The sequence below is a fragment of the Psammomys obesus genome, unplaced genomic scaffold (assembly GCF_907164565.1).
Source record: "Psammomys obesus unplaced genomic scaffold, mPsaObe1.curated_primary_1811, whole genome shotgun sequence".
Classification (NCBI taxonomy): domain Eukaryota; kingdom Metazoa; phylum Chordata; class Mammalia; order Rodentia; family Muridae; genus Psammomys; species Psammomys obesus.
In genome coordinates, this window is record NW_026591711.1 from 380,020 (window position 1) to 406,498 (window position 26,479).

General features: G+C 44.6%; 1 protein-coding gene across 2 annotated transcripts in view; it reads right to left on the minus strand.

The window, feature by feature from the left end:
- Igf2bp3 (insulin like growth factor 2 mRNA binding protein 3) overlaps nucleotides 1–26,479 on the minus strand; it is a 128,621-nt gene that overhangs the window by 101,533 nt on the left and 609 nt on the right. For both annotated transcript variants that reach the window (XM_055611842.1, XM_055611841.1), the window contains exon 2: nucleotides 25,711–25,771. In XM_055611842.1, the coding sequence (XP_055467817.1) occupies nucleotides 25,711–25,771 (61 nt within the window). The remainder of the gene's footprint in view (nucleotides 1–25,710; nucleotides 25,772–26,479) is intronic.

Below are 26,479 nucleotides of genomic sequence, written 5' to 3' on the forward strand. Positions count from 1 at the left end.
GAAGAAGAAGAAGAAGAAGAAGAAGAAGAAGAAGAAGAAGAAGAAGAAGAAGAAGAAGAAGAAGAAGAAGAAGAAGAAGAAGAAGAACACAATCTCCATCCAGGCACAGTGGCACAAACCTGTAATCCCAGCACTCAGAGAGGCAGAGGCAGGTGGATCTCTGTGAGTCTACAAAGCGAATCCAGGACAGCCAAGCCTACACAGAGAAAGCCTGTCTCACAAAACAAACAAACAAACAAACAAACAAACAAAAAAAGAATATAATCTCAAAGACAAGTATTCAATTCTAAATCTCCTCCCTAGTTACTAAACATCAAATGACTAGTCATTTAGCCTTGTAAGTATAGAACCTTGAGATGGTTTTAAATATAAAGAAACTTTTTTAATCATCGCTGATTTTTACAAGGAAAAAAAAAGAGCTCATTACATATTCCAAGTGCATGTGAATTCAGATATTAATATGAAACTGAACAAAAACAAGCAGGAAAAATTGATTTGCTTAGAGCAAGCAATCAACACATTTTAAAAGTCTAATGACTCTAACCGGAGTCTATGGAACTGGGAGAGCGCCCTTCTCTTCCAGAAACTGCAAATTACCTAATCAGACAGCCTGAAAAGTCCAGTAGAACTAGGCACTCACAGTACCACAATGTTAGGGCGGATACGTTGGTGTCCTTCTCAGTCACAGGAATCTGCCTTCCTAATTGCATAAAATTACTTAGCAAAATGTTAATGCTTTTCTTTCAAATTTTTAAATTCGTATTTTTATTTCTTTCTAGTATCTGGACATAGTAGTCATCAGTGGCTGAATTCAACATTTAAGCTAAAAGAAAATGAGCCAGGCATGGTAGTACACAGCTCCAATCCCAGGGAGGTAGACCTCTGTGAGTTCAAGGACAACCTGATCTACACACAGAGTTCTAGGACAGCCAGGGCTACATACTGAGGCCATGTCTAAAAAATAAAGAAATATAAAACCATACGGGGACAAAAAAAAAAAAAAGAAACTGCAAATAAGTATCAAAGTCACACTACAAATATCAGTAACTTTAAAATTCAATCCCTTTGGAGCTGGAGAGAGAGCTCAGCAGTCAAGAGCACTGGCTGTTCTTTCAAAGGACTGCACCCACATGGCAGCTCACAATGTCGGTAATTCTAGTTCCAGGAGAATCTGACAGTCTCGCACAGATGTGAGTGCAGATACAACATCAATGTACATAAAATAAAAATAATTAAAGAAATCAATCACTTTAAGCCACTTCTTACCAGGTGCTGTGTATTCATTCAAGGTCAGTAACAAAAATATTTCATTTGCATGCTTTCATTTTTAAACTAACAACTCAAAAACATACTCTGCTTTGCTGAAAACACCCCATATTTTAAGAAGTTGTAGCATTTCAAATTTAACTAAAGAGCTGAAGTATTAGGTTGAGTTATTTTTAATGTTATTTTACCAAAATTCCCATAGCACTGTTTTAATGAATTTGGAGAGCTAGGACAACAATATGTGGAGTGGTTTGATGCGCCTGAACCAATAGGGTCATGTATTTGAATACATGGTCCCAGTTAGTGGAACTATTTGGGAAGGGTTAGGAGGTGTGGCCTTGTTGGAAGAGGTGTGTCATTGTCCTTTGAGGTTTCAAAAGATGCAAATCTGGCTCCTGTCTGCAGATCAAGGTGTAAGCTCTTCCTGCCACTGTCCTCTTGGTTCCACCATCATGGACTCTAACCCTCTGAAACCATAAGCCCCAAATTAAACACTTCCTTTTATAGGTTGCCTTTGTCATGATGTTTTATCATAACAATAGAAAGTAACTAAGACAAATATGTAAGCTAAATTAAAATTCTCTGTAAAACCAGGTAACTAGAACTTTGTGTTTAAGTCATTTGTGAAACCTCAACCTTTGTTTGTTACTTAGATTTAAAGTTGGGATGGGGCTGGAGAGATGGCTCAGAGGTTAAGAGCACTGGCTGTTCTTCCAGAGGTCCTGAGTTCAATTCCCAGCAACCACATGGTGGCTCACAACCATCTATAATAAGACCTGGTTTACAGCCAGTCCTGAAGAGATCTGGTAAGCTAGGGTCAGATGGAAGGAAAGGATCTCCTTCAAGTCTCCTATCAGGGGACTTGAAAAGGGCCAGGGAGGAGATGAGGGAGGGAGGGTGGATTGGGAGGGAATGAAGGAGGGGGCTACGGCTGGGAGTAAATAACCTGTGATTAATATAAAAAAAAAAAATTAAAAAAAAAAGTTGGGCATGGTGGCACACAACTTTAATCCCAGCAGAGGCAGGCAGATTTTTTGGACTTCAAGGCCAGCCTGGTCTACATAGTGAGTTCCAGGCCAAGGCTATATATATATATAGAGAGAGACCCTGTGCCAAGGGAAAAAAAAAAAAAAAAGCTAACAAACAAAAAACTTGTGGGGCTACAGGGATGGCTTGGCTGTTAAGAGCATTGGCTGCACTTCCAGAGAATCTGGGGTGGATTCCCAGCAACCTCGCAGCTGCTCACAAACCCACTGTAACCTAGTCCCTCCATAGGCACTCTATGCAGACAGTATACAGACAAACATGCAGACAAAACACTTATACAGCTTAAATAAATTATTTTTTAGAAACTTGTTTTTAAAACATTATATACTGATACAAATACACAAAATTATCCTAGTCAAAATAAAATGTATCAGCTGGATCTATATTTTACCCCCTTTTGTTTTGTTTTTGGTTCTACATATTTAAATAGTTTGTAGCCACCAGTGAAATGACTCATGGGTAAAAACATTGCCACACAAACGTGGCAACCAGAGTTCAAACTCCAGAACACAAATAAAGCTGGAAGGAGGTAAGTGACTCCATAAAGCTGTCTTCTGACCTCACATGTACACACGTACCCAACACACAATAATGAATGAATAATTAAAAAACAGCTTGTAAAGTGTTGAGAGTTTAAAATGAATTCAGTGTTTAACGGTAAAGACATACAATTAATCTTGGACAGACTACAGCATTAAATTACTACCTATGATTCCATCATGCGGCTCCTAATTACATATTTTAGAACTGTTGAACAAGTCCATAAATTCAGAATCAGCCAGACCGATGTGCACTGAGTGAACATTTTAGTCTTCCCTCTGGAACTCAACACGTTACTATTTCACTGGTTATAAAGTTGTTATTTACATTCACTTTGAAAATAAAGTACACGGTGGCAGTCAAGATGGATCAGGAGGCAAAGGCACTTGCCATGCAAGCCTGGTGACCTGAGTTCAGCCCTCAGAACCCACAGAGGTGGACAGAGCCAGCTTCACAAAGTTGGCCTCTGCCCTCTACATGAATGCCTGGGCATTCACGTACCTCTCTCTCTCTTTCACATACCTCTCTCTCTCTCCTGGGTATTCACGTACCTCTCTCTCTCTCTCTCTCACACACACACACACACATGAAAGTGTGCTACTAATTCTTTAATACTTTTTTTTTAATACTAATACTTTAATATATTTTCTCCTTTAAAATCATGACTTCACTTAGGCTTACAAGTCAAATTTTAGTATTTTCAGCTTATACTCTTTCTGGGGGGAAAAAGAATCACATGTTTTTCTATAAAACTTCTAATTTAAGCATTAAACAGCAGATTCAGCACTCAAAGGTAAGTTTGAAAATATGGTTAAAAAAAAAAAAGGTGGGCATGTTCTCACACATCTCTAAACCCAGAACTCCGGAGGCAGAAATAACGGCTCTCTGTAAGTTCAAGGCTAGCCTGGTCTACATATCAAGTTCCAAGACATCCAAAGCTATATGACAGAGAGACCCTGTCTCAAGAGGAAAAGAAAAAAAGATAGGGCTGCAGTGATGGCTCAGTGGTTAAGAGCACAACAGAGTTCAGCTCCCTTCACAACCACCTGGAACTCCTGTTCCCGGATGGCCAATGCACTCTTCTGGCTTCGGCAGGCACCAGCACCCATACACATATACACAGACATAATCTTCAAATAAACATTAAAAAGAGAGAGAGAGCTAGGGCGATGGCTCACTGGGTAAAGCATCCTCCACAAGAGCATCATAGCCTGAGGTCAGACCCTAAGAGCCTCTATCTAAAGTCGGCAAGGTAATTCATGTGTACACTACAGCGTGATGGCATACGGAAACAGTGAATCCTGGGACGCTCACAGGCCAGCTAGCCGGTCCTACACAGTGGCACACAAGCTGGACACAGATGGAAAACAAGGAGCAACACACAAGGCTATCCTCTGACTTCCACACACATCCACAGTGACACACAAAAGTATGTGCACACATGCACAAATCTGAAAGAAAAAAAAAGGGGAAAACAGGAGAGGTAGCTCTGTCATCAAGAAAACCCGTTGCTGACCCAGGCTGGGTCCCCTGTCCTCCACAGCAGCTCATAACTGTGACTACAGCTCCAGGGATCTGATGCCGGCTTCTGGCCTCCTCCTTGTGTGAACACGGTTCACAGACATACATGAAGGCAAAAACACTCAGACTATAAAATAACATAAATATGTCTTTTTAAAAAAGAAAAAAATATATCTGAAAAATCTTTGATTTCCGTTTAGTTTTGTTTTTTGAGACAGGGTTTCACTGCGTAGCCCAGGCCAGCCTGGAACTCATAGAGCTCTACATGCCTCTGTCCCCTGACTGCTGGGATTACGGGTGTGCACCACTGTGCCCGGCTAGTGGTAAACATCTTTAATCTCAGCTCTTGGGAGGCAGAGGCAGGAGGATCTCTGAGTTCTAGGCCAACCAGGGCCACATGATGAGTTCCAGGCCAGCCTGAGCTGTATAGTGAGATATTGTCTCAAAAAATGAAATAATAAAATGAAAATAAGATGAACTTTAAAGTGGGGCTTAAATTTCTTTGTAAGGGTTTGTGGAGATGGCTGAACTGATAAACCTGAGTTTTGCTCCCCAGCACCCATGCAAAAGCCAGCTGGGTACAAAGGCTTCAACCCCAATCTGTGCCCCCAGTCCTGGGGAGCATCAATATGCCAACGCTGGGGGAACACTGAATGGCACTTAACCTAGCCAACTGTGACGTCCAGGTTCACAGAGCATCCTTGTCTTAAACACAAGGTGGAGGGTGAGCCGGGCATGGCGGCACACGCCTGTAATCCCAGCACTCGGGGAAGCTGAGGCAGCCGGGTCTCTATGAGATGAGACTGAGACCAGCCTGGTCTACAGAGCGAGTTCCAGGATAGCCAAGGCTACACAAAGAAATCTTGTCTTGGGAAAAAAAAAAAGGTGGAGAGCCATCAAAATGAGCCAGCAAGTCAAAGTACCTGCTATGCCAGCCCATGGGGCTCCCTAGTCTGAGCCCCAGAGCCACAGTGGAAGGAGAGAACTGACTCCTAAAAACTGGTCTCAGACTTTTCACACACTTTCACACACTCAAGCACATGAACTTAAACCACACTTAAAGCACATACATCATATATACACATACAGTAAAATGTAAAATCTAAAAATGAGACATTTTAACATTAATCTCTAGCCTTCACGCATGGGAACCTGTACACATGTGGACATTCATACAAACATATGACACACACAAATAAATTTTACACACAAATTTTAAGTCCTTATATTATGCTGGATGGTGATGGTGCATGCCTTTAATCCCAGCACTTAGAGGGCAGAAACAGCCAGATCTCTGAGTTTGAGGTCAGCCTGGTCTACAGAGCAAGTTTCACAACAGCCAAGGCTACACAGAGACACCCTGTCTCAAAAAAAAAAAAAAATTTTATTATTACTGTGTGTTTTGGTGTATGTGGAGGTCAGAAGTCAGCTTTCAGGAATGGGTTTTTTTCTCCACTGCAGGTCCTGGTTACCAAACTAGCACAGGAAGCATTTACTCACCAAGCCAGACAGCTGGCTCACAAGTGTGTTCACCTTGTTTAGAATTAAGTTCAAGGCACTAAGCAAGCTCCGATTGGTAGAGTAGCACTCAAATGCAACTTTGAAACTCCACTTGGGGGTTTCTCGGAGCTTTGGGTATTGGTTAAACTGCACACTCCTTCCTCCTTCCTAAGTGATATGGGGTAAGACACACACTGGAGTTCTCTCCAGAGTGTTCTGAGGTAAGCACAGAGATCAGCAATAAAGCCTGGGGCTAGAGAGGAGGCGCAGTGCTTAGAGCACTGGCTCCTCCAGTGCACCCAGGTTTGGCTCCCAGCACCCACAGGCGATTCCAACCCCTCTAACTCCAGTTCTAGGGACCTGACACCTCTTCTGGACTCTGTGGGCACCAGGCACACCCCTGGCACACATACAGTCTTTCAGGCAAAACAAACATATCTTTAACAAATTATTACTAAGATAGGGCACCAGCTCTGGTAAGGGCACTTGCCAACAAAGCTGACATCCTGAGTTGGATCCTCAAAACTGACACAGAATAAACAGACTCCTGTGGGTTGTCCTCTGATCTTTAAGTGTGTGCCATACACGCTACACACACACACACACACACACACACACACACACACACACACACACTACACACTACACACACCACAGATAATAAGTGTAAAAAGAAAAGAATTAAGATGTTTCAACATCCTGTAAGGGACAAGACCTTTAAGCAGGCAGATTGTATCAGCAGGCCACAGGGAGGCTGATGGGTGTTACTGTTAAATTGAGATTCACTACTTTAATACTGTTGAACATCCTAGAGTAAAACAAACTTCCCCTCCCAAATCCTAAAGTGCCTTTAAAACGGCTTTTTAAAACCTCAAAACCAGTAAGGCACAGAGAGCTGTTTTCCTAAGCATCCAACAGATGCTCACCTGTGCACATAAATCTTTCCAGAAGGAAGGGCCATGCTTGCCGTGCTAGGTGAGGGGGTAATTTAATCACTTAGGGTTTAAATGTTTCCATGTATGTTACGTATTGTTAAGTTTTCTAAGACTTAATTATCATTAAAAAAAAGTACTTTTAACTCCCACTGGTATTTTGCATACAGTATTAAACAAAAAAACATCAGTTTGTGTCAGTACATCTCCCACTCGCGCACAGATCCAAGAACAAGCCTGAGCGCAGCGGCACATGTGAGTGTGTGCTGGTTTTCCAGCAGCTGTGCCAACAGTGCCTTGCACGGCAACGAACCAGGAAACTTCAGGACCATGAGCTCAAATGGGCTGCATCTGGCCAGCGTTGTTAGAGGGGACACATAAACAGTTCACAATAGGACACAGCACTGAGCTTGTGACTCAAATGTGCCATTCATATGAAAGATGACCTGGTATCTTACAGACATACCCAAGGAGCTGCCAGTGGCCTCTAGTCTGTGGCCTCTAGGTAGCTGAGATGCACAGAAGTTAAAGACCTTCGTCCAAAATGAAGCCTGAGCAAAGCGTGCACACCTGCCTGTGCTCTCCGCCAGCGCTGAGTCACTGTCTTCACCACACTGGAGCACTCACCCTAAAAACCTGCACTTCAGCCAGGCACTCTGGAGGCTGAGGTGGGGGATCAGCCTGGGCTATATACTGAATTACAGCCCAATCTGGGCTACAGAGTGAGACCCTTTCTCAAGAAGCAAACCATCTTAAATACTGCAGAGATGGCTCAGCAGATCATTGGCTGTACTTCCGGAAGACCTGGGTTCAAATCCCAGCACTCACATGGTGGTTCTTTACCTTCTGTAACTCTAGTTCCAGGGGAATCTCATACCCTATTCTGCCCTTCATAGGCACCAGGCATATACATGGTGCACATACATACATGCATGAAGACAGCTCAAACACTTAGCCAGGCACGGTGGTGCACCTGTAATCTCAGCCCTCAAGGAGGCAGAGGCAGGCAGATCTCTCTGAGTTTGAGGTCAGCCTGGTCTACAAAGCGAGTCTAGGACAGCCAAGGCTGCTACACAGAGAAGCCCTGCAGAGAGAGAGAAAGAGAGACAGAAATACTGAAACACATAAAATAAGTAAATCTTTAAACAACAACAAAAAAATCCTTACGTTAACAAAGTAGTGACAGTAAGTGAAGTAAGACACTGTGAACCCACATCAAAACAAACAATGCAAGTCAGGGGAGGATCACAAACAGAACTGCAGTCACCAACTGGCAGTGCACGTCATAAAATGATAGTTTCAAACAGGAACTGTGAACTCATGCTAAAATTAGTGCAAAGAGTGTAAGGAAAGGGCCTTTATGTTGCCTCAAAATACTTGCTTACATGTTTTTTACTGCAAAGGAAAAGTGCTGTTTTCATAGCCACTGAATAAATCACTTAAAATCTGCTAAGACTTAAATCTAATAGAACTATAAGAAAAGAAAACTTTAAGGTTGAACAGGAGGACCTCTGGGGGTTTGAGGCCAGCCTGGTCTATACACCAAGTTCCAAGACAGCCAAAGCTACAAACAGAGATGAAAGAAAGAAAAGGAAAAGAGAGAGAGAGAGAGAGGAAGGAAGGAAGGAAGGAAGGAAGGAAGGAAGGAAGGAAGGAAGAAGGAAGGAAGGAAGGGAGAAAGAGAGAAAGAAAAAGATAAAAGAATGCTCAGGGTCCAGCTACCTAGTGTCTCATGATGGGAAAGACACACAGCACAAAGAACTTGAATACACAGAAAGTCACTGCTTTGATTCCCATTGTCTAAAAAGTGTCTTTTATAACAAGAGCAATACTGGTTGTTTTCTGAATATAGCTGACAGTTAAGCAGACCTAGAAAGGAAGCTAAGACACATCAGAGGCTGCACTTTATTCTTGTGACTATAAAGCACCACACAATCTTCAGCTTCAAATCACTGCAACTGTCAAAACAATTTCTGCCCCAAGAGCTGACTAGTGCCAATAAAGGTACCATGGGCTGTTCACTTCTCTGGGCCTAGAGGCTGAGTGCCCAAATATACAAGCCCACCACTTTGTTTGCTCACTCATACTTTTTTGGGTTTAGCTTGTTTTGTTCTGTTTTTGCTTTTGATTTGTTTATTTTATATCTGTCTTAGTTACTGCTCTACTGCCGTGAAGAGATGCCATGACCACGGCACCTTATAGAAGAAAGCACTTAATAGAGGTTGTTTCAGAGGGTTAGTCCATTATTATCATGGTGAAGAACATGGCAGGAGGCAGGCAAAGCACTGGAACAGTAGCTGAGACCTTACACCTGATCCACAGGAGGCAAGAGAGAGGAAGAGAGAGAGAAAGAGTGCCAACTGTGAGTGGCCTGAGCTTTTGTAATCTCAAAGTCCAAACCCAGAGATACACTTCCTCAAACAAGGCCACACCTTCGAATCCTTCCCAAATAGTTCCACTCCCTAGTGACTAAGCATTCAATATATGAGCCTACGGGGGCCATTCTCACTCAAACCACCACAGGGTCCTGTGTGTTTGGGTTTTGTTGTTGTTATTGTTTGTTTATTTGGGGAGGGTTGTTACTGGGTTTTTTTGGTTTGGTTTGCCAACAGGTATGTATGTATAACGTGTGTGATTGGTGCCCATGCAAGTCAGAAGAGGGCTTCAGATCTCCGAGAACTGGAGTTTCAGACAGTTGTGAGCTGCTGTGTGGGTGCTGGGAACCAAACCTGGGTCCTATGCAACAGAGTAAGTTCTCTTAGCCACCGAGCCATGGCTCCCCACCCTCACACTTGTTTTTAGGTTCTTTTTAATTAGTCTAAATATTTTTACATATTTAGATTTTTCCTCTTTGGTTCAGTGTTTTCATTTCTGTCCTCCACATCTGTTTTTTGTATAGAATCTCCTGCCAGGTAGTTGTATAAAGATTCTCACTTGCTCTTGCCATCTGCGACTATGGTGTAAATACTCATTCACAAAAAGGAGCCGATCCAAGTACTGTGATGTGAGAGCAGAGCAGTAATTCCCAAAGTGCAGGCTGTGCATGCCTGGGCCCGCAGAGGCAAGACTATCATTTTGGCATTGCTAGGATGTCCCTCGGCGCTGACATCTGTGTTGACAGTGATGCTGGCCGCTGGCATGAAGCAAAGCAGGGGCTCTCAACTGTCTGGTTCCCATATGCCTCACTGACACCTGCAGTAAGAAATCAGGTGCACTTTGTCTCATAAGGTCCTTAGTATAAAAGTAGTGAAAAGAATTTTTAGCCAGTCTCAATTCTTGAGCACATGTCACTTAGACATCTACAAACTGAAAACAAAGGTGCACACAGAGCGCTTTGGCTACCTGCGGTGCTTTCCAGACTACACAGAGGCTAGGCAGCTGTCTGAAGCACCAGGCGAATCTTTGATGTTTTCCTTCGTGAGACAGGGCTTCATTGTGGCCCAGAGCTGGCCTAGAACTCCCAGTTCTGAGTCTGGGATCACAGTCATACACAGCAGGCTTGGGGCAGGCTCTCCTCAGGAAGCACCATGACTACCTGAAGGTACTTCAGGAATGCTGTGGCTCTTCATGCTTGAGTGCCTGGCAAGCAGACTCCAAACAGAATAGGGTGAACACAGCACTTATAAAATGGGTTTTCCCCTAATATTTATTTCAAATGATTGAATTTGTGCTTTCAGCAAAAACTAGAATTTTGAATAACTTTTATCCATTACCGTGACTTCAATTAGCTCTTCAATATTCACAGATGACAAGCCACTCAAACACTCAAAACACAAGAGAAACCAATGGACCTGAGCATCACAGGGCCCAGAATTACCAACACTGCAGATTTCAGTCAGCAGCCTCTCTGGAAAACCTAAACAGTGCCTGTTAAAGTGACGTACGGGGACTAGAGAGATGGTTCAGTGGTTAATACTGCTCTAGAAGAGGACCTTGGTTTGGTTCCCAGCACCCACATGGTGGCTCACAAGCATCTGTACTCCAGTTCAAAGGGATCCTGGCACCTCTTCTGAACTCCATGGGCACCACACATACACATATGAATGGCATACACACAAGCATGCAGGCAGAACACCCATGTACAGCCGGACACAATGGTGCACACCTGCAATCCTAACACTCAGAAGACAGAGACAGGCCACCTCTGTGAGTTCGAAGCCAGCCTGGTCTACAAAGTGAGTCAAGGACAGCCAGGGCTACATAGAAAAACCCTGCCTAATAAATAAATAAATAAATAAATAAATAAATAAATAAATAAATAAATAAATAAATAAATGGATAAATAAATGGATAAATAAATGGATAAATAAATAAATAAATAATGCACATGAAGTATTTTTAATTAAAAAAATAAAATGTGATGAGTATGGTGGTTTGAATGAGAATGGCTCTCCCACAGGCTTGTATGTTTAAATGCTTGGTTCCCGATGCAGTGGAACTGTTTGAGAAGAATGAGGAGGTGCTTGAGGACCTGTGTCACTAGGAGACGGCACTCCAGGCCCAGTGCTTGCTCTCTCTGCCTGCCTGTGGATCAGGATGGAAAGCTCTCAGCTACTTCTCCAGCACCATGTCTGCCTGTCCGTCCCCACAGTCTCTGCCATGATGATAATGGACTAACCCTCTGAAACTATAAGCCCCCAATTAAATGCTTTCTTCTATAAGGTGCCTTGGCCATTCTCTTCATACCAATGGAATAGTAATTAAGACAGAAGTTGATGCCAAGTGGTGGTGTTGCATGCCTTTAATCCCAGCATTCAGGAAGCAGAGGCAGGGGGATCTCTGTAAATTCAAGGCTGGCCTGGTCTAAAGAGCCAGTTCCAAGACAGCCAAGGGCTACACAGAGAAACCATGTCTCAAGGAAAACAAAAGGCAGAGGTTGGCACCAGGGACCGGGATATTGACTGTGTGGTAGCCCTGACCATGCTGCCTGTCTACCGAATATGGGACTTTGCAGTTGAAAAGTAGTTAAACTCTTCAAGCAGGGCTTAAAGGGCCATCCTGGTAGGAGCTTGAAGACAGTGGCGCTGAAAGCAATGTGCGTTTAGCTCGAGAGGTTTCAGAGGGAAGAATATTAGCAGCTGGCCACTCTTAGAATGTTTTGGCAAAGGATGTGGATGCTTTCTGCCCTTGCCCAAAATTTTCAAAATTCTGTAATCTAAAAGCTTTCACTATTGAGATCATAGCTCACAAAGACTTAGATTAGGAAAACTGAAAAAGTTCATATAAATATTCCCAAATTAAAAACAACAACAACAACAACAAAAATGTGATATGCTTGTTCCCAAGTACCTTAGGTAGCAGATATAACCTGTACTGCCAAAGGGAGCACATGCCAGCCATCTGCCAGCGTGCACTCTGGCTGAACGGGCATCTTTTCTCCACGCTCCTGCCAGCACCAGAGACTTAATCTTAATCTTATTCATTCCTCTCCAAGCTCGTAAGACGAAAAATGCCGCTGTAGCTGGCGTTCTGACTAATAAGACTGGGTGTCTGTTCTACAACCAGCTTTCCAGACATGCTCCTTGGAGCCCCCACTTCCTATGCTTTGTCTAGATTCCTTCATGATCTCTCAGGATAATTTCACAACTAAATACATTTTGAGGATTCAAAAGTCTATGTATCTGGATATAAAGCCAGCTTCTTATATTTTTACCCTGTGCATAACTAATATTCTACAAAGAAATTTAAAACAATGTCTCTGTATATATCTCCAATACATAAACGATAGATTGTATGGGAACAATTCCTCCTTCTCTATTGCCATGTGGTAAATTCAGGAACATTACTGCCCCAACTCCATGAAGTTAACCCAAAAGGTCCTCCACAGACTCCACCAACTGCTGGACACCCCGTGCTTCAGTGTCACTGCCCTCTCTATAGCCACCAAAACCAGTAGAAACTGGACAGAAAAATACCATCAGTCTGCTGAGAATCACAGAGTAGCAAGGACTCTAACAGTGGTCTGTGAGGCTCTAACCAGGCCTCCTCCTTGCGTTGGGCTGCAGTCCCCAGCTTCACTGTTAGTAATATGTGCACATAAAAAAACCAATCATGTTTTTCTTTAAAGGCTCATTACATCATTTGGGGTGTCTTTAATAAAAATCAAGTAATACCAGGAGCTTTAATCACCACCACTGACAACTGTCTTGCCATAACCAACGTTAATAACATGAGCGCAGTTGTCCTTATTACAGGCTTGGTAGCCCTAATCATACCTTACCCTGGCTAACCACCAGAAGGCTACCCCAGAATGGCTATGAAAAGTCATGGAATGTTAAGGGGCACAGCCATTCCCACGGAACACTACAGAGACAAAAGCAGCTCAACAGGCTATCTGAGGAACAGATCCCAAAACTGACCCAGAAACATGTTTTCCATAATAATCGCAAATCACCATCCACCAAAGATGATGTCCCAGTGAGGGTTTCTACCGCTGTGGTGAAGCACCATGGGCAGAAGCAAGCTGGGGAGGAAAGGCTTTACCTGGCTTACACTTCCACATCAAAGTCCAACACTGAAGGAAGTCGGAACAGGAACTCCAGGCAGGAGCTGATGCAGAGGCCATGGAGTCGTGCTGCTGACTGGCTTGCTTAACCAAGCTTGCTCAGCCTGCTTTCATAGAACCCAGGCCCACCAGCCCAGGGATGGCAGCACCCATCATTTGATGGGGCCCTCCCTCACTGATCACTAATTAAGAAAATGCTCTACAGTCGGATCTTCTGGAGGTGTGCTCTCAGCTGAAGTTCTCTCCTTTCAGACAACGCTAGCCTGTGTCAAACTGACTGCTCAGCACACAGTACTGACTAAACTGAGAGCTGAAGTCACTCACGGGAGAAAGTCACTGAGAGGAGCGACACAGCTCCAGCCTCACAGTTCCAAGAGCGAGTCATGACCACCCCCGACCCACACCAACACACCACACATACACACATGACAACACACACACACTTAAATGTAAGAAGTTTTTTAAAGGATTTATTTATTGATTGTGTATACAATGTTCTGCCTGCATGTGGTCTTGCACAGCAGAAGAGGGCACCAGATCTCAGTATAGATGGTTATGAACCACCATGTGGTTGCTGGGAACTGAACTTAGGACCTCTGAGCCATCTCTCCAGACCCCCATAAAAAATTTTTTTAAGACAAAGTCTCACTACGAAGTCTGTGGCCCACAACTCACTCTGTATGGCCTCAAATTTGGAGATCCAGTGACCTCTGCCAAGCACTGGAATCAAGGCATTAGCCATCATGTGCCATTAAAAAATAAACAAGAAAGAAAGAAGAAAGATTTCTCTCAGTTTACCTTGTGTTTGCTTTTTGTTGTTGTTGTTTGCTTTCTAAACCATTTATTTACTTCCCTGTGTGGTATACAGGTGGTGGTCAGAGGAAATCAGTTCTCTCCTTCCATCACATGACTTGTGATCAAAATGGGGTCACAAGACTTGGTGGCAACCCCCTCTTACCCACTAAGCCATTTCATAATCCCTTATGTGTTGTTACTGTTTTTAAATAAAGATGTTCTGGTTTTATCTTTAGTTTATACATGTGAGTGTTTTTGTCTACACATTTATTACATGTGAGTGTTTTGTCTACACATTACACTACATGTGAGTGTTTTTGTCTACACATTTATCGTATGCACGCCTGGTACCCTTGGAAGCCCGGAGAGGGCGCTGAGTCCCCTAAAACTGGAGTTACAAAATGCCTGTTAGTTGCTATGTGGGTGCTGGGAATAGAACCCAGGCCTTCTGGAAGTGCAGCAAGTTCTCGTAACAATTCAGCGACCTCTCTGCCCCAATCCTCACCCCCATGTTCTAAGTTGATTTAAATGTACTCCAAAAAATACAAAGTTCACATACTCAACACTCACAGTCTACTGTATCTACGCCAAATTGTGAGAAAAAATTAATATATACTCAATATACACAAAACACCCCAACAGGTCACATGCCTGTAACCCCAGCACTGAGCATTCACAACAGGGTCAGAGAAGATAGATGTTCAAGGCAAGCCTGAGTACACAGACTCTATGACTGACAAACAAGAAGAAAAACAGAACAGACTTTCAGTTTATTTTCAAATAGGATATCATCCTGTAGCCCAGGCTGGCCTCACGTCCCACATGCTGGGATCACAGGTGTGCACCATCACACCCAACTGCACAGAATTCTACTCTTAAATGAGTCGATGCCAGGAAACTAAGATTGTCTACACTTGCTATCACCTCCAAATCCAATCTACCATCATCTAGTTCTCACACCTGACTCTCAAAAGGCCAAAACCCCACACCGACATTGGTGAAACTACCAGGTGAAAGTGTGTCTGTGCTGCAGAGAATCCTGCAGGGGCTATGGCAGAGACCCTCTCAAGACCTCAACTCCCTCATCTTTGAACACCAGCATGCCAGAGCTAAAGAGTTAGCTCAATGGATAAGAGCACTTGCTACTCTTTCAGAAGACCAGGGCTCCATTCCCAGCACCCACAGCGTAGCTTCACAACTGCCTGGAACTCTAGTTTCAGGGAGCCCAACATTCTTTTCTGACCTCCAGGAGCACAAGACATGCGCACGGTACAGACACATATACATATGTATATGCAGGCACAACATTCACACACACAGAAAAAAAACAGATTTTTATTAAAGGAAGAAGGAAACACTATCATATCTTTAACACGTGGAATAAGGATTCCAACCCAAAGCAAAGACCTCGTACGCAACATCCTTTAGGCTGCATGCTCTTCAGTTCTCCAAGGACACAAAAATGCAGACTCACCTCCGAGTCTCCTAATCCTCAACACTACATGAATTAAAGGACTTCCCTCAGCAAGGCAGGACCCTACCAAACCAGCCAGGACAAACAGGCACCATTTCATGGCCTAGGAATGTATTCCAGTAATCACAGGAACCCTAGGGAGAAAGCTCGGGCATCTTTCTCTACAGCCTCTACCTACTCACACCTCTTAGCTGCCACGACCCCCACTCCACCACGAACCTCATTCATAGGAAGATGAAGCTGCCAAATATATACCAAAGCCAAAGGTCTTAGTTTGGTTGTTGGTTTTGGATAAAGGGTTTTTCCATGTAGCCCAGGCTGTCCTGGAGCTCAGGGCTCCACCTGGCTCTGCTGAAATTAAAGGCATGTGCCACCACGCCAGGCTTCGGTTTCTTCCCTAAAACTGGTGTCTGCACTGGGTGTGGCAGCACTTGATTGTGGATGCAGGAGTGGCAGGCACTCAAGGCCAGCCTTGGCTCCATGAGACCCTGTCTCCAAAAACCAAACAAAATCAGGATCCCTGAATGTTTTCAACTGTAATAAACTGTGATTCCCAACTATCTTGCTCTGACCTTCCTAAAGGAAGACAGAAATAAGTCAGACCTTCAAAGACTTCCAAACTTCAGAAATGGCAAGAACCCCTGCCCTGACTTGTCCCCACAAATGTGATGGGGCTGCCGTGTAAGCCACTTGAGGATCTGGGCAACTTAATGGGGACAGCAAAGTCAGGCTGTGGGCCAGCAGTGGGGCCCATTGATCTATGTGGTGTCAGTCTCCTCTCCCAGGACTCTATGCCAAATCCTGTAGGAAAGCAACTAATACCACAGAAGAATTTATTATTGCGGCTTTTTAATTTCCCTTCCTGAACACAGTAGGTATCTAACACATTGAAAAGGTAGCACTTAAAAAAACAACATATTTTTATTTTAATCGTGTGTGTGTGTGTGTGTGTGTGTGTGTGTGTGTGTGTTGTAAGTCACGTGTATACAGGTGCTTGTGGAGTCGGAAGATATATTCCCCTGGTTACAGGTGGTTATGAGTGGGGGTTGAACTCTACTCCTTTGGAAAGGTAATACCTGCCTTTACCCTGCTCTTAACTGCTGAGGCAGCTCTTCAGCCCCAAACAGCATTTTACTGATACTGATCCAAGAATTTACACAGACAAGCAAAGGCTTGAGAGAAAGCCAAGTCCCTCAAGATCAGCTGAGCTAGGTAAGGAAGCACTTAATTCCAGCAGCAAAGGTGGCCATCATTCACAACTGAGGAGCCTGCTCTCACCTAGGATGAGATTTTCAAAACCTAAGAAGGAATTTAAGTACTTTCAAAAGATCATATTTCTTGTATCACAAGTTTTACAAGTAAAATGAAAAGTATGTTTAACTTCTCCCAGCATGCAAAATAACCAATGATTAAAGTACTTTAAAGAGGTAAGTGTGGAGCCGGGCATGGTGGCACAAACCTGTAATCCCGGCACTCAGGGAGGCAGAGGCAGGAGATCTCTGTGAGTTTGAGGCCAGCCTGGTCTACAAAGAGTCCAAGACAGCCCAGGCTACACAGAGAAACCCTGTCTCAAAAAAAAAATAAATAAAATAAAATAAAAAATAAAAATGAGAGAGATAGGTGTGGTGATATCTGCCTGTGACCTCGGAAGTAGGGGAAGCTGTGACTAGAGAATTTGGAATGTTAGGATAGCCTGAGCTACAGATTAAGCGACAACTAAACTAATTAAAACTAGCCATGCTATCCATAACAGCCTGACCACCAGTTTCCACCTCTGCTTGCCAAGTCATTATGCTCTATGGAAGATCTGACCTTGACCTCACCTTTTCTGCAACCTCAGATAGCTCTGGAGGATTTCCCAAATGTATGCCAATAAAAAGAAGTATGATTTGTCTAAGAAACTGAGCTCAGAGCCATCAAAATGCTGGAAAACACCAGGCAATAGATCGTGGAGTGATGTCACAAACAGGTCTCATCTGTTGAGCAAGATGATCTACTCAAGTCAGGGGACTCTTCCAGCGCTAACAGATTAGAAATAATAAACTCATAAATGCTTCTAGAAAGTAAGAAGACAACCCAAGAGCCTAATAAGTGAAATCTGGAAGAATATTATATTCCATGTCATTGGAATATCATAAATCCACCCATATACTGCTGAGCCAGGGTTAGCTCTTTATTTTTAAAGATTTATTTATTTTGGGTAACTAGTGGTGGTGTCTTTAATCCCAGCACTCTGAAAACGAAGGTGCATCTCACTCAAGGACAGCCAGAGCTACACAGAGAGACCCCGTCCCGGACTGTAGAAAAAAGATTTATTTGGGGCCAAAGAGAAGGGTCCCATGGTGGCTCACAGCCATCTTAAATAAGTCCTTTCACTTTTTGTTCTCAGTTTTGTGTTATGTGTAGAGGGTTTTGTAGAGGGCTTTGCACGTGTCTATGTGCGTCACGTAGGTGACTGGTGCCTATAGATCAGAACAGGGTGATGAACCACCACTCGAGTGTTAAATACAGGTCCTCTCCACGAGAAACAAGTGAGCTTAACTGCTGAGCCACTCTACAGCCCCAAAGGCTGCACCGCCCCCACTCACATGCTCATCTACAGACAAACGTGTCTGTAGTACCAACACAGGTAATAATAACCTCCTTTTCCACAGTCTATTTTACTTTTCCTCAAAACATTCCCGATCCCCGGCCATTGTGAAGAAGAGGGTTTTTGGTTGGTTGGTTGGTTTGTTTTTTCCTACCAAAGGCAGTAACCCCAATAAGGACCCCTACGCCCTGAATATTTTCCCCCTTCTCCTATCTGTTGATTAACTCATCATGTCAGACTGTGAGGTCAGACTCCCATGAGATGTGATACAGTTGCCACCTGCATTAGTGATAAAACACAGAGGCTGTCTCTTCTTGCCTATTTATACTCACTAGATATACACACAGAGAGACAGACACAGAGACACACAGAGAGACAGACACAGAGACATAGAGAGAGAGAGAGAGAGAGAGAGAGAGATAAACACAGACACACACACACAGACACCTTTTTCTTTTAAACCTTTCTCTTTTAAAGGTTTGCTTTTCTGTGTATGAGTCCTTCTACCTGTACACATGTATGTGCTCCGATTGGATGCCAGGTACCTGAGGAGGGCAGAAGGAGGCGATGGATCCACTGGGACAGGAATTACAGACAGTTGTGAGCTGCAATGTGGGTGCTGAAAATGGAACCTAAATCCTCTGGAAGAGCAGCCAGCGCTCTTAAACACTGATCTATCTCTCCAGCCCCTCTGGCACATCCTTTTTACAAAAAGAAATGGCTTTCCAAGTTACTTTCACTTTGTTGGTAAGGTTTTGTGTGCAGCAGTGAGCTTATTCTCTTCCCACACCATTCCATTCACCCTGTTTCAGTGGCATCTCCTTTTTCCTAGACCAGAGCCTCAGGCTCAGTGCTTTGGTCATCTAGTTCAATTTGATGGTTTCAAACACATGTAATCAATTTCCTAATTTTCATCTCTACCTCCTACCTTCCCTCAAGCTCCAGACTGAAGCATACGAAGGTCTTCTCCACCACTTTGATATATCCACTAAGTATAGAACCTTGTCAAAAGTCAAGTTCCTGCCTTCCACCCCGGAGTCTGTCCCCTCTCCAATACTGCTCTTTTTGATGAATGGCACCATCTTCCACCCTGTTGCTCTGGCCAAAACACCTTGTCGTCCTTGATTCTCAACTTTCTTTTTTAATCCATCAGCAGTTACTATGGCTACTTTTTAGAAATGCACAGAACCTTTGCTAACACCAACACATCTCTTCCAAGGAAATAAAAGCAGACATTGGCTCTTCATTTTCATCGATTAAAAAAACAATTTTAAAATGTTTTCAGCACTGGAAATTGAACCCTGGACTTGTATCTGGTAAACACTCTACTTGTAAGCTACACTTCCAGTCCAATTTTCAGATATTTTATGTTTCAAGCCTTTGAAGCCAATAACCCCGTTAGCAGAAATAGCTGTCAGTCAAAGACTTTCCTAAATACACGCTAAGACCAAAGATAATCCTAGGCTACACTTCGGTTTCAAAGCCAGCCTTGAGCTACATGGACAGAGCCTGTCCCCACACCTAAAGGCCTGGGTCCAGTGCTGTGGTAGAGAGCGTCCTCCTCTGACTGCCATCTCCAGCACCGTAAGATAAGGTGAAGATGCCACCGCCCATCAACTCCTTCCGTGATGATCATGCACACAGCTCTACCACCTGCAGACAAGGACTATTTCCTTATCTTTCTTGCATGTAGTCTGGCCTGGTGAACTGCCTTAGTTAATGGAATGTGACCGAGATAACAATCTGCCAATCACTGGGGTGAGAGGATACACCTTTGGCTACTGAGTGACGAGATATCACCCGGACAAAGATGCTACAAGGGTAAGAGCCAAGGGGCAGTTATGGGAGTGACTCCTCTAGAACTCTGACTCTTTATTTCAGCTTTAGTTAATCAACCCAAATGAAATCATGGGGGATAGAACCAACTAGCTAACAGACCCATAAAAACATAGAAAGAGGTAGGTGGTAATGGCTCAGGTCTTTTACTCTCAACACTAAGGAGGAAGAGGCAGGAAGATCTTTGAGTTCGAGGCCAGCCTGGTCTACAAAGTGAGTTCTAGGACAACCAGAGCATGGGGGGGGGGGGTAGCATGAGAGAGAGAGAGAGGGAGAGGGAAAGAGAGGAAGAGAAAGAGAGCTATTTGAGTGTGAAGATGAACAACTGTGAACACAGACCTCAGGAGGCTGAGGCAGAAGGCTTTCTAAGTCAGCCTGCATTACATAGTGAGACCCTGTCTCAAAAGGTATGAACGAAAAAAGGCTAGAGCTATAGCCCTAAAAGCACTAGTGGAGTGCTTGCCTAGCAGGCACAAAGCCCTGGGTTCAGCCCACAGCACATACACAGCACAGAGTTGCCTGGATGCCTGTAACCAGCGCTTGGGAGGTAGAGGCTGGAAGATCAGAAACTCAGGGTCTCCAGAAAAAGTTACCTGAACCCGTAAGTTTTGCTATAGTTTGCTGGGTAGATACATAAATGCAATACTATGATTACAATTGACTCTACTCTCAAAACAGCTATCAAACACAGTAATGCCAGATATTCTAAGAACTTGGAGCCTGGTGCATGGAAATACACCAGTAATCATGGCCCTTAGGAGCCCAAGGCAGGAGAATTAAGAGTCTGCAGCCAGCCTGGGTTACACAGCAAGATGCACTCTCAAAAGAAAAACACGATGCTTGGTCCGTTTTCAGCTTAGAGCTCTTGATAAGCTCAAACTATTTCCTAATCAAGTTAACTGGTCTCAGGATAGTTGTCTAAAACATGGACAACTGGTGTAGTATTTGTCCCTCCTTCAGGACAATAAAACTTACACACCATGTTAATATTTGCCACTGTTTATTCACCAGTGCTAAGCACTTACCAGACAGAACTTCAGGTCATGATAAATTACACCCGCAATTTTAATGGAGCACTGCAGAGTCTGCCTATCATCAGCCTTCCAGCAAAATGCTGGCAGTACAAGCCAATCTGTAAACATCGCATATACAGGGTAGAAATCTGACTCAGAATGCCAACCCGTCGGTCACTGCTACCGTAGTGCCATCTCCTGTCTTGTGACTCTAGAAGCCTGAATCAGAAACAACAGTCGATAAAGGAAACAGAGCTAAGAATAGCACAGCTAAACCATCTTTCCGCCTCTCCTTCCTCCCAGACCAAACCAACTGTCAGAGTTACTGAACAGATAATTCATACCTTTCAAAAATTAGTTACTGCCAGCGAAACTGCTGCCTGGATGCTGCTGAGGACAACTGCAAGAGAGTTCCTCACAAAAATGGAGGTGTTTCAGCAGCCTCACTGTAGTTCGAGATCCCAGTCCTCTGACAGCACAAGCGCAGCAGCGGCAGAGCTCACAAAGGGCTGCGAAGCACGCAAAGATAATTTTCCACTCACTGCCTGCCTGGAAGTGGCACACAGGAAAGAGGCGGGGAAGCCACTCGGCTACGTTACTACAGAAGATTTCAAGGCAAGAGCCAAAGAGGGAAAACATCACATCTCTGTAATTCCAAGAGATATTTTTAAATTTCAACCCGATCTGAGAACCCATTTGCTTCCAGGAAAGCGGCCAAACCTCCGAACAAATTATGCCCCTTGGAGTTTGTCATAAAAGGCATCTGGCCTGACAGAGTCTCAGCAGCCACACAGGTCAAAGCATAAGCCAGGTTCCCTATTCTCATTGGCTCCGGACACATGTCAGGTTTCAGAAACATCTTCCTCAGGGTTGCTGCGAACAAACATGGTAGAAGCTGCTTAGCAACATCCATTTGGTTTATAAAAGCCCCATTAAGGCCAAAATATGAAATCTCGCAAATTCTATTTAACTATATTGAGCAAAATAGGAAATTAAAAAAAAAAAATTCAAAAATCCCTCCAGCCACAACCACTTAAACAGACACACACTGCTGATCTTAAGTTATGCACTCAAAAGATAACTTTGCTTGCAATTCTTTCCCAGACAAGTTCCCTAACATTAAACCTTAAGTATGTGCATGTGTGAAAAATTCCACACTTGAAAAGTGAGACTCATCCATCCCACATGGCTAAGGAATACCTGTGTTGTGTTTAAATGGTCAACACTGAAAACATCGCTTGTTATCCTAAGACTTTGAAGCCGGCCCCACAGTCAGCAGTTACAATGCCCAGGGCTAATGGGCACACCCTCCTGCTCTATACTAAACAGCCACTGAAGAAGCAACACACTAGTTTTTAAGTAGCCACTTACAGGGAGATGAATTTAAAGTTCCGGTAATTTCTGTAATGCTCTACTCAACTGACGCCATAAGCACAGATTCCAGTATCAAAAGTAAGCTGTTCCCTTTATCTTCTCATTGAGAATATGAAGTACGTGAGCCTTAGTGCCACCAACTATTCTCAAGGATCCTTTATACACATTAACTATAACATATGTCTCCTTGACTCATATATTTATAACCAAGATTAAGAGTTAAATCACAAGTCTGATCAAATATGAAGAGGCTGCGAAAAACTGAATATGAAAAATCGGGAAGTTGAAAGTCATGGAAATTTAACTAAAACCACCGAGTCTCAGTTCTGCTGGGTCAGCAACTTTGCCACTCCCTCCCCCGTGCCCAACAGCCCGCAACATAGTGGACACAGTGTGGCGGTACAGTGTCCATGAGCACGCAGCGGCATCCAGAAGCCCTAGACACACTGGCTCTTCCAACCACACTCCACCACAAGCCTTCCTAGCAAAACTATTTCCTCACTCACCTTATGTTTGAAAGAGAAAAATAAAATAAAATAAAATGCCTGTCTCTGGACTCCATCAGGCCTTCCTGTGATAGATCTTTTGAATTTGGAACAGAGGGTGTAACACCATCTCAGAGTCCAAAGCATGCCTCTCTTCTGGAAACAGGGATCCTCAGGCCCTGTGCACTGTGCTGTAATCTACAACAGAGGGGCATCTGAATGCAGAAAAGCCACATTCCTTCCACATTCCCTTGAGACTTCAGTAATGGGGAACTAAGCTTGGTTTGAACCAAACTCAACAATACCCCTTCCTGAAAGGGTCCCGCCCAGCTCAGCTTGCAGCAAGAGAGCTGGGCTAGCAGGCAAAGCATCCAATCCCCTCTGTGCCTGTTCATCCATCTCAGAGTGCTGCCAGAAGCATTCCCCAGCACCCATTTCCCAACATGCCTTGCAAACAGGTATAAAGGTCACTGCCCTACAAGTAGGCGTGCCTACCTCAGATGCCCACATGATGGTGGAAAATGACTGCAAAGCATAACAAACTCCATCCCAAAGTCCAGCAGGCTACCTTGGCAATCAATTGATCTGACTGAGCTGAGCAGTCAAGTCTCTATTAAAGTAATCCACACCAGAGCCACCTCTTAACCTTGCCACAGGTAAGTGAGCATGTAGTTGCCAGGTCACTTCGTGGCCCTCTTCCGGAGCTTATGGAGATGATGGAAGAGTCCAGATAAAGGAAACTACACAACTTCAAGGGTCGGTTAAAACTAAACGGTAATAGAGATGAACAGGAAATTTCCTAGGCAGATAAAGGCTATATTCAAAACATTTCAGTGAAGGATTTCCAGCACTCAACTGCTAATCGAGTCAGAAAGAAAATGTATTAGGTTTGTTTACTTACTCAACTAGCAACACAGCATTTAAAATCCTAAGCATTTTGGTAGTAAAAAGAGGGGGGAGAGGAAAAAAGAGGGGGAGAGAGAGAAGGGAAGGGGATGCAGGAAAAGCTCCTTGTTATTGTTATTACATTGTTAATAAACTGAAGAAGCTTCCAATAAACATTTGCTACCAGTTATTACATCTGTCTCCTAGCTTTCCAAAAGAGGAACCCTACAATTTAAAAGTAACAAGTAACCCTTTTCAGGCTAAGCAAAGCTTTAGGAGTTGTTACCAAAGTTCCTAAATTAATTCCCCATGCACAGACGTTAACTCCTAAAAGAAAAGGCAGAAGGTACAGAAAATAGAGGTCATAATTATAATCACTTTCCTTCCCCTGGGACTGTGAAGCCCAAGGCCTCTGGCATGCGAAGCAAGCATTCTATTACTAAACTACAACACCAGCTTTTTGTTTTGTTTTATTGTTTTGCTTACTTTGAATTCAACCTTGAGTGAAAAGTGAGAGCTGGGGGTGTGGCTCAAGCCGTGGAGCGCCGGCCTGTGTAAAGGACTGATCCCAAGCTCAGGGGAGAAACAAGAACTGAGACACACAGGATAAACATGCAACCAACCAGTACAGTGACTTTCATTTTTGGTCTCTAAACCTAAGGGCATGTGATTTGTCCCCCAATTGTTTAAATTCATATGAAACCAAAATCAATTTAATACTTTTTGTATTAAAATAGATTTGTATCCAAATCTATTTTAGAAGATTTTTTAAAGTGATTACATTCTACTATATGAAATAACTTGACCCCTACCACAATTCCTAACTAGAACTAAATCCAGTTACTCAGATGTCTTTCTAGTTATCTTAAGGAAAATTAAGCAAGTACTTCAAAAGAATCTACAAATATCCACACCAGTTTATTCGGAAAACCAGGAATGTGAAATGATTCATGTGGAAGAGAGCTTCATTCCAAACAGTCACAGAACATTCTTCTTGTCCTCTCTCTCTGTAGAGCAAATCCCTTCTGTCCCCCAGAGCACACTCTCAGAAATACTTAACCAGATACACACAGCCCTGGTTTGAATTAACTTCAAGCTTATTGTTTGGTCCAGGTTAGGAATGGGGGAGGACAGAAAGGCAAGACAGAAACCTTAACCCCACCTAGCAAAATCCAGAAGGGCATAGGCTAATCTCAGTCTTTTCAATTAAGAGTTACAGAGTCCAGAACAGGTCTGTGCGGGGGGGGGGGGGGGGGGGGGGGGGGGGGGGGGGGGGGAGATATTTCTCCAAAAAGCTTCAGTAGCTAACTAAAATAGCCTGCAAATATTTTGTAAAGTGACAGCTACAGATGCCGTCAAAGAAATCTCACTCAAGTAGCACAAATCTCCCAGCCTTCGCTTGCTTATTTGTAAGCAAAAACACACCAAGGGGCAGGAGGAACAAAGGCACTGTTTGCAAAAACTCCGGAGTGTTTGAAAGGCTGCAGGACCCCGGCTTTCACTCCCTGTTCCAGTGGCCGCTGGCTGGTGACTGAAGCAGGGCAAAGGCAACTCTGTTGCTCCTCTCTCAGAAGCGGCCACCACCGCAGACCGGCTTCCCCACATCCGTCCTGGCCCTGCCTTCTACATCCCGGAGATTCCCAAAGACTGAACTGCCCTTTGAAACTCGGATTTCCAGTTGAAAGGACTAGACCTTCTCTGCCAAGAACTTGTAGCTGCGAGAGCTTCCTTGACAGGCTTTTATAAGAGCAACAATAAACCAGAAGCAGGGGCGGCAGAGGAGCCCTCGATTACTTCCCAGAATTATCAAGGCGCACACACACACCTGCCACAAACCTAAATGCGTGCGGGGCAAAGGCACGCTGAGCCGTGGCCCCAGCCTGAAAGCCAAAGGGGTCCTAGCTTTTATCACTAAAAAGCGACCAGGAAAAGAGCAAATGGGCTCACCTCTGCCGTTTGGGGACCGAGTGCTCAACTTCCATCGGTTTCCCGTGCAGTTCCATTTTACCTGTGGACACACGAGAAGCAAGGCTAGATTCAGCGGCTCTCTCCGCCTTGAAACCTACTGTCTTTAAAACACAGCCTGCTTCGGGGACCTCAAGAGGGCCCCAGGATTCCCACCCGACTCGAGGACAAGGGAGGAGCAGGGCAAGGCGAGGGTGCGGAGCCGAACCCTCGGGTGGGTGTGGCTTTTTAACTTGCAGAGGCTGGGGAGGGAGAGCGACCGACCGGCTCGCCACTCGGGTTGCATTTTCGCTCCCCGACCCCCCTCAGGGGGCCACCCAGCACCCCGAAGTCTGCAAAAGGAACACCCCAGCAGACAGTCCGCCGTGGGCGCGCGCGGCCTCCTTTCTGGTCCACGTCCAGGCTGGCCTGGAGCGGGGGGAGGGGGGGAATCGCAGAGCCAGGGGTGTCAGGAGGGGACGAGGCAGCCCCGGGGAGCTGGTCCACGCGCGCTGAGCCGTCAGGGCGCCGGCCTCGAGGCCGGCCGGGGCCCACGGGAAGCGAGAGGCACGGGGCAGCGGCCCTCCCGTCCGGCCTCCGGGCCGAGCGTACCCAGACACCGCGGCTGCGCGCCCGGGCCGGGACTGCGGCGCCGCGCGTGGCGAGGATGCCGTTCCGGCACCAGCCGGCCGCCGCCGCCGCTGCCGCCGCCCACCTGCCCCTCTGGCCCCCGCGACCCCGCGGGGTGGACGCAGCCGGGGTCCCCGGGCGA